This window comes from Arachis ipaensis, chromosome B6 (assembly GCF_059453495.1).
Source record: "Arachis ipaensis isolate K30076 ecotype BB chromosome B6, ASM5945349v1, whole genome shotgun sequence".
In the NCBI taxonomy this organism is placed as follows: domain Eukaryota; kingdom Viridiplantae; phylum Streptophyta; class Magnoliopsida; order Fabales; family Fabaceae; genus Arachis; species Arachis ipaensis.
Window position 1 is genome coordinate 26,137,522 of NC_142441.1, and position 9,588 is coordinate 26,147,109.

A 9,588-nucleotide genomic window follows, 5' to 3' on the forward strand; every position below is an offset into this window, starting at 1 on the left:
ACTAACTACTTTAAATCGAATATAACTCATTCAATTTATATAAAAATATAGTTATGAGAGATACATGTAACATTTTCAACTTTAGGAATCTAATAATTTTTTCTTTTGGCTGGTTTAATTATGTTTTTTATTCTAATTTTTTCATATTCCTTTTTTTTTAGTACTCTTCTTTTTATTTAATCTGATCTTTTTAATAGGAGCAATAATTCATATTATAAAAAATTAATGACGATAAACAAAATACACTTTAATTCAAGAACTCACAATAAAAATTATACGAAATCAAACATCAAAATATTTGTATTCTCACCGAAAGTTTTCCTTCATGTTATCCAACTTGAGTCAACCATTTTTCTCTAGTATTTTGAAGTGCTACAAAGATAAATTAACAAAATTAACGGATTTCTTCCATCCCACAATAAGCATATGATTTTGAGGTAGTGTAAGCAAGTGTAAGTTGTTTACAGGTTTTTCTTTTCTTTTCTAAGGTTAACATAACTGAAGGAAAAGAAGATAGCAAGGTAAAAATAACGAGAACCAACACCTACAATGGAGACATTAAAAATAGCAGTTAGCACAACTTGATTAGCCATATGCAGGGATGCCATAGATTCTAAGCTAGGTAATAACATTAACAAAAAAAACAATTAGCCACTGTAGCATCATCCAACCAGCAGCCATTACTGAGAACTAGCCATTATTAAGAATAATGAAGATAGCAGCAAAGCGCTTCACCTTCATTGGCAATAGTTCCACTTCGAGACTACTCGAGGGGTCATCAAAATCAAAAAACAAACTTCCCTGTATCAGTTGGACTCGAGATAAGATGTTATATTCAGTTCAGATGGCAAAGCACCGTCCTCTGGAAAAGATTCGTCTTCATTGAAAAGCAAGTTCTTGATATCATCAATTGAGTCAAGGTTTCGGCTTTGAGTAAACTCCGTACCTGAATTCCTAATATTGGGGGGTTGGTTTATAGATCTTGAGCTGCTTGAAGAATCTTCCTTCCCTGCACATTCAATTTGATTTTGACTTTCACCAAGTTGTTGGCATGCATCTTGCATTGACATTCCACATTTCACAATCTTTGCTTGAGCAGGTCCATTTTGATTTACAAATTGATGCTCATTTAGATGCTGATTTCTATTCACATCAATATAGTTCAGGCTGGTTTTTTCAGGTATTAGTTGTGGGTACCATATGGTATTGGGGACAATAGCATCACTCTGCACATAAGGTGTTCCATAATTAGAAATTCCAGTTGCATGATGATATCTACCATATTGCTGTGCCTGTGCCGAACCAACTTGACTGCTGAGGCCAAAAGAATCACCATGAGAAGTGTAGTTTGTCGTTGGGATGCTCCTGGCACTGTTTACTCCTCTGGCAATCATATGAGAATGGAGGAACTGAGGGCTAAAGCAGACAGCGCCATGAACTTGTCCCCTTTGGATGGTGTGATTTCGTACACCTAGCACTTGCCTTGGAACAGAATGGGACTGGTATCCGCTCCTTGCGAAAGGAAATGCTGACTCAGGAGATCTAGCATGGTTTGCACCATGTTGAAGTGCAGCGTTGGTGGTGGGACGTAAAGGAATGGTAATTGGCATGGAGACTTGATTCAATGATCTAAAATTTTGCGAGGAGCTTGACCATGCTATGATTTGGTTAGAGGCTTGATTTTGAGGTTCAAGACTTACCATTGGATTCCATGACTGATTCAATAATGGGGAAACTGGAGAAAACTGAGGAATATCCATCGGATTCCATGACTGATTCAATAATGGGGAAACTGGAGAAAACCGAGGAGTATCAAGGCGTAGCTCAAGGTTGTGTATATCATTCACAACCTCACATGAAGTGACATAATTGGTCGATGCTGGTATTGGAGCAATCTTTCCCAACTTGAAATTTTTCCTAAGAGTTTCCCACATCCCAGATCCTGCAGTTGCATGACAGTGATCTGCACTTGAAAGACCAATGCCCCAATTTGGACATGGTGATAGGCAGTCACATATGTAACAATAGCACTGCACAGCATCAAATAAATAAATAATCATATAAAAAAAAAGAAACCAGCTAAGTACAAAGTTATGCATAGCATTAAGTAGTATGATTTTCACCTGTTCACAGTGCTGCTCATGGGGAGTGGAAGAAAAGGGGAAATTGGCACAAAGATGCCGCGGATGAGGATAATCTCTGCATGCAACCTGCAAGTTATAAACAAAAATGAAATTACGCATCTAAAATGTTACATACATTCAGCCATGAGTTTGAAAGTATGAAAATTTTTATTTTGAGTAAACAAGACCACACATGAAAATTGAAAACCAACAAACATTTACATGGTTACACAATTACACAGGACTCTTCCAAAAAACTATGGATTGAATTAACATTGATCCAAAAATTTAAGGATCTCAATCAAAACCAATTAGATACCAGAACCAATTTTCAGAATCCAGTCTTCTGCACCATACCTTCCTCGAATCTTTTTATCCCTCTCAAGTCTCAAATTCCCTCACTGAAGAAATTTCATGTCCGGTAGGATATTCTGATGATGCTAAACTTGGCAATGGTGCACCCCAAATGTTAAGGAACTAACCTATGAGGATTAACTCTGAAAGAAAGAGCATATCAAACAAATTTCGGTCTTCGATGGAGACTGGCATATAGTTAAGTCCACAAGCAAACTTATCAATCTCCATTATCACTTGAGAAAAGTTTAAATAAATAAATTAATGGGATGTTTGCAAGTTAGGATTTTGGAGGGAAAGAAAGCAACTTGATGAGAAAGTGAAGTCTATTTCACTCTTTAAACCCTTTCCTTCTCATCTTCCCTCCAACATCCCAGCTCACAAACACTGGTCCGTCAAACTCAAACACTTGGGGAAATATCTCAAATCTCAAGATAGTAACATTTACAATGCTACAATGACGAAATCACAGCTCACAAAAGACAAAATACAAAATTTAGGTATATTAGAGGGGGACAAACATTCAATTTCATATGCATGACATTAAGAAAGTGAGAGAACAAACACTAAGTAACAAAAATGGAAACAACACCAGACCTGACCCTTCTCCCCAACAAGAACCAACTCATCAGAGGCAGCTGTTGTGATTTCCTCTACAGAGGTGGTAACAGCTCTTTCAGGGTCACCATCCAGAATCACACAATCATCATCATCATCATCATCATTATGATCTTGCATGTCTTTCACACTTGGCGTTGATGCTGAAGATCTTGACTTTGACTTTGACTTGTGTCCAAGTTCATTCACGACAACATGGTCTAGTTCTGGTTCTTCATCAGGCATGACCAACCACTCCTTTATCATATCATCATAGTCAATTCTCTTCTTTGCATCACTTTCTTCCAAACACGGTTCTTCATCGGAGCTTATATCCAACACAAGTGGTGAACCTTCCATGCTAGCATAAAAAGAATAAAAAATCAACCTTTTTTTGTTTTCTGTTCCCCCCGAATCCCCCAAACAAAAAAAAAGGAGTTTGGTTGCATGAAAACTTTATAAAAATCAAATCTGACAAACCTTTCCTTGCAAAGAGGGAGAGAAGGGGTTTGACGGTTGTGAAGAGATGAAGAAAGGAGTAACAGTAACAGAAGAGAGAATTGCAAAAGGTTTTGATGGAGTGGACGGTTACCTATTGAGTAATGTGAAGGAGATTTCGTGGTAACCGAGAGAGGGAGGGGGAATTCAAATCATCACTCTATTCCTTCGTTTACACGCTTGGTTAGTTGGTTACTTGGTTTTACTAACATGGATGAGTAATTGAGTATCACAGGATTCGGTGGTCCAGGAATCTAAGTAGAAAACATGTTTTTGGAGTTTTTTTTATGAATTACTACGTAGTTTTTGAACTAATTTTAATTACAAATTAATTTCATATATTTTATTTAATTATAAAAATAATTTTTTATTTTATAAATTATTATTTTATCAATTATTTATTATATTTATTAACAATCAAATACAAAAATAACAACCAATTATATCCTCCATTCATCCTAATAATTTCAATTGATTAAAAAATTAACTTTGATCTCGTTACGTTCGTCCATGACTTTAATTTCGTCATGTATATCTCGGATTTAATTAATACTAGTAAAAATACATTTCCTTCGTCCAAACTAGACCAAACTACAGGATCAATGATTTAAGTTAAATGATAAAAATTGTTCTTATGTTAATACATTGATATTGGTGCAAGAAGATAATAAGATCCTGATCATGGTGATTGAAAAAAAAATTGGATTAATGAGGATTTGTACAACCTATTTGTGATTTATGAAAGTAGAATAGAATAAATTGTGCAAAATCCTACAGAATTCTGAAAAATGAGAACATTACCAATTGATTGAGTAGATGGATATTCCATTACCAATCGATTGAAATTGGCAAAATATTCAACTTCATCACCTTCCAATCGATTGGATTACATTACCAATCGATTGAATTTGGCTAAAACTTCAATGTCATCACTTTCCAATCGATTGTATTTGGCAAATCCATGTTGTTTTCGTGAATTCAATCAATTGAGTAACAACAACAATCGATTGTTTTGAGGCATTCATTAGATTGGAAAGTATAAATAATCGATTGGTTTAAGCTTTTTACCATTCTACCTTACAACTTTCAATCGATTGTTTTGTGATATAGTGTAAACCAATCGATTGAGTTATCATTCAATCGATTGTTTTGAAAGACCAATCGATTGAATTTCAAGGAAACACGACTTGGAAGCCAAAAACAATCGATTGAATTTCAAGGAAACACGATTTGGAAGCCATGGACGAACGTAACGAGATCAAAGTTAATTTTTTAATCAATTGTAATTATTAGGATGAATGGAGGATATAATTGGTTGTTATTTTTGTATTTGATTGTTAATAAATATAATTGATAATTGATAAAATAATAATTTATAAAATAAAAAACTATTTTTATAATTAAATAAAATATATGGGTTGATTTGTAATTAAAATTAGTTCAAGAACTACGTAACAATTGATAAAAAAACTCCAAAAACATGTTTTTTACTTGGACCACTAAGTGGTCCAAAGATTCCTCGACCACCGAATCCTGAGCCTATTATACTATTGGAAACATTTCAAGTGCACCGGGGAGTACCGGTGCACCAGTTGTTTTAACTTTCAATTAATATATATTATATATATTTTTTATAATTCAGATTAACGGCTAAAACAACTGGTGCACCGGTACTCCCAGTGCACTGCACTTAAAATGTTTCCTATACTATTATTGTCAATTTTTTTTGGGACTATGACATTTTTAGGATTTTTTAAAAACAAATGAAATAAATTAATAAATTATTTATTTATTGATATATTTTAAAAAAAAAATTTATATTTTCCTTTTTTTAATTTTTTAATTTAAATTAAAATATTTTTAAAATTTAAAATGTAGATTAGATCCAACACCAACAAAAATTACTCTCATTAAAAGAGCGTCATTACACGCATTTTTTTTCTTATCCTCCCCCGCACTTCTTTTTGTTGAAATTTTCACAGAATTCGATTATTCATGTTAAATCATTAAAAAATAAAATACTTAAATGCAGAAGCATAACTGAATTCATAAATATGAATCACAATCGGAAGAGTTTGGATATTGTGGTTCTTTCGATCTTCTTCAACTAAAGCCTTCTGTATTCCTATGCGGCTGAATTGCAGATTCTCTTATTGAAAAAGAGTTGTTGAGGCAGTTTTGGTATATTGGGTACGAAACCCTGAAGGCACTAATTATATTTGAGATGACACCCATTAAACCCTAAAACCCAAATAAAAATAGTATATAAAGTCTAAAAGATAATATATCTAAAATCCAAAAGATAATTATCTAAAGTCCAAAAGATAATATCTGATTTTATTCTCATTTAATTCCCAATCAAAAGTAATTATGACTTATTCAATTTAACATTTATAGCAGTAAATGAGATCACCATTATATAAGTGATTTCATTTGAAATAGCATAATTTGTTATTATGATTAATATATGTATTGTCCACAAATAAACTAGAAAATTAAATAATTTCCTAACATTTGTTTCAAATTCATGCATGAGTTCTTCTTTTTCTTCTCTTCTTCTTTCATTGTCATCATTACCAACAACACTAACATTTTGCTAACATCTTTATTGGTTCTGATTTTCTTTGATCCCATCATTAAATAATTTTAGTTCATTTTTTAGTTTATTTTAGTTCATTTGTGAATTAATTTTGGTTCATTTTCGATTCACTTGTGAATAAAAAATGAACCGAAATTAACACACAAATGAACCGACAATTAACACACGAATGAATCAAAATAAATTAAAAAATGAACCGAATTTATTTAGTGATGGCAGAAGAGAAAATCAGAACTAATAAAGACATTTGCAAAATGTTGGTGTTATTAGTGGTGACGATAAAGAAAAAGAAGGAGGAGGAGGATAAGAAGAAGAAGGAAAGGAAAAAAACATGCGTGTGCAAATTTGGAGAAGAAAGAGGAGAAGAAAAAGGAGGAGAAGAAGAAGGGAAGAAGAAAAACCTGCGCGAATTTAGAAGAAATACGAGGAGAAGGAGAAGAAGAAAAAAAATGAGAAAGAGCACGTAATTTAAAAAGTTGTTATAACAACTTGGATAAGTATTTTGCTTGGATATAGAGATTTATTCTAATCGAAATCACAATAATTTCAATTAAATTGAGTTAAAAATTAAATTTCATATTGATACAATATAAATCACAATTATTTTAAAAAAAATTTTATTAAATAGAAAAATAAAAAGCAAATTAATAACATCTAACAAATTATATCGATTTTTTTTAATTGATCCAAAATCGTAATGCTATCGACATATTTAATAAAAGAAAAAATATAAATTTCTAAAAGAATTATATATCAATAAATAATTATTTATTTTATTTATTTAAAAATTTTCTCATTTTTATAGTTTTGATGCACCATAAGTATTTTTATACATTCATTCATTTAGAATTTTTAAGTGTTTAAAAATTAAATATTTTTATAATGTGGTAATATATATATATATATATATATATATTCTTTTACAAAAACTAATAACATAAAATATGTTTTTTTTATTATCACCAACTATATATTGTAATAATCATATTGTATGCTTATTAATAGCCAACTTTATTTTTCATATTTCTAGTAAACATTTTATAATAATATTCTGCATATAAGTGATTTCACTAACGAAATTCAATCAAATGATTTAGAGTTACACGTTATACTACTTATAACAAACTTTTAACATAAATATCTCCTTCTTCCTTCCTCTTTAACATAAACCTTTTCTTTTGATTATTGTCTCTTTCTCTTTAAATTTTTGTTTTCTTCTTTAATTTCGTTGTGTTCTCCTCTGATTTTATTCTCTTTCTTTTCAGATTTTGATCTACATTTGTTTTTTATGAAATCAATTAGTGTAATTAAAATTGTTTAGATTTTGTGTGCTCCAAAACAATGAATAATTCAAATTCTGTGAGAATAAAAGAAAGGCTAAGAGCAAACTTAGGGAGTAAAATAAGGTTTGCAAGGAGTTTTAATAGAAAAGAACTTGTAGGGAGTTTTCATAGGAGGATTTTATTCTCATTCATTAAAATTATAGCATAGATGATACTATATATTTCTGTAACAATGTAGTTGAAACATCATCAAAAAATAAGAAAGAAAGTTAATTCACATCCTATTTTCTCATATTGGCTTTGTTATAGTTAGTGCATTATTATGGGTAGTGTTCAATTTTATATTACTTTCTATCTATTAGAAGTCCAAATTCCGCTGTAGACTCAACAATTGGTATCAAGAGCCAACGTTATATTATTCATTATTTGAGTGGTAAAATTTAATTTTGAATATAATGGCTTCTACTAGTAGTAATGTCAAAGAAGGCAAATATGAAATCGAGAAGTTCAATGGAAAAAATAATTTTTTCTATTGGAGGATGCAGATAAAAAATCTGCTTATATCACAAAAGTTACACAAGGCACTAGCGGGAAAAGAGAAAAAGCCGGAAGGAATGAAAGATGAGGATTGGGAAGAATTAGATCTTGTAGCACGGGCTGCAATAATCTTATGCCTTGAGAGGGATGTTGCTTTTTTAGTGAACAAAGAAGCAACTGCAGCAGTCATCTGGTTAAAGTTAGAAAGTAACTTCATGACAAAGACTCTAACTAACAGGATCTACTTAAAATCCAAATTGTATACGTGCAAGATGGAGGAAGGCACCTCAATCCGAGAATATATCAATAAGTTTGATAGGATCATATCAAACTTAAAAGATATAGATGTGAAGTTTAATGATGAAGACCAGGCACTCATATTGTTACTTTTATTACCAAAGTCCTATGAAAATCTAGTGCAGACATCGATGTTGGTGGGTGACACTCTGACCATGGATGAGACGAGGGCATCACTTTTAGCGGATGATCTACGTAAGGTTGCTACAAGTGTAATGTCATCTTCAAATGGAAGAGAGTACATTGATCAAGCACAAGGATTGTTCGCGGCTAGAGGAAGGACTAATGAAAGAGGAAAAGGTAATAAGCGTGGAAAGTCTATGCCAAAATCTAGACCTCACGCGGAGAGAACATGCTTTAAATGTGGTGAGGCTGGACATTTCAAAGCAAATTGTCCAAATAAAAAAATAACTTTCAAGAAACAGAACAACGACAACCCAAAAGAAAAGCAAGAAGCAAGCTACATCTCAAATGATGAGGAGGATTGTTACTCTGTAACAGAACAATCTTATGAAATCTCCGGTAAGTGGATTCTTGATTCAGGAGCCTCTCACCATATGTGTTCAAATAGGAAGTGGTTTACTACCTATGAAAGCATAAATGGTGGCACAGTTTTAATGGGCAATGATCATGCTTGTAAAACTGTGGGGTTGGATACTATAAGAATAAAGATGCATGATGGAGGAGTAAAAACCATAAAGGATGTGAGGCATATTCCAGACTTGCAGAAAAATCTTATCTCCATAGGTTTGTTGGAGAAAAATGGCTGCAAAATAGTTGCGAAAAATGGGGTACTAAAAGTTATTCGTGGTTATTTGGTAGTGATGAAGGGAATTCATCACAGCAATCTTTATTCTCTTTTGGGGACAACAGTCACAGGTGAGTTAGCAGTTGGAATCGGTGGAAGTAGAGATCAAACAAATTGCACAAGAATATGACACATGCGGCTTGGACATATGTTAGAGAAAGGTCTATCATTGCTTTGTGGACAAGGTTTTCTGAAGAATATGAAGAAACCACAAATGGAATTTTGTGAGCATTGTGTGTATGGAAAGGCACATAGGGTGAAGTTTTCTACAAGCAAGCATAAAAGCAGAGGGTTGTTAGACTACGTGCATACTGATGTTTGGGCCCGGCTAAAGTTACTTCCAAGGGTGGTTCCAGATATTTTGTTACTTTTGTTGATGATTATTCTAGGTATGTTTGGATTTACTTTCTCAAACATAAGAATGAGGTATTCGATACTTTTAAGTGGTGGAGAGCAATGGTTGAAAACCGAACAGGTAGGAAGCTGAAAACT

At 32.4% G+C, this 9,588-nt stretch overlaps 1 protein-coding gene across 2 annotated transcripts; it reads right to left on the reverse strand.

Annotated features, from left to right (window-relative positions):
* Window positions 1–385: 385 nt before the first annotated feature.
* LOC148554939 (uncharacterized) lies at window positions 386–3,748 on the reverse strand. Of its 2 annotated transcripts, XM_088492190.1 has the most exons (4): window positions 3,555–3,748; window positions 3,075–3,435; window positions 2,124–2,210; window positions 386–2,030 (listed from the first exon to the last, which is right to left on the reverse strand). In XM_088492190.1, exons 2-4 carry the CDS (start codon window positions 3,432–3,434, stop codon window positions 807–809), a joined length of 1,671 nt encoding a protein of 556 aa, XP_088348316.1. In that variant the 5' UTR covers window position 3,435; window positions 3,555–3,748; the 3' UTR covers window positions 386–806. The 2 variants fall into 2 exon arrangements, with proteins under 2 accessions (XP_088348316.1, XP_088348317.1); XM_088492191.1 differs by lacking the exon at window positions 3,555–3,748 and having other exon boundaries at window positions 3,075–3,514.
* Between the last annotated feature and the right edge of the window lie 5,840 nt (window positions 3,749–9,588).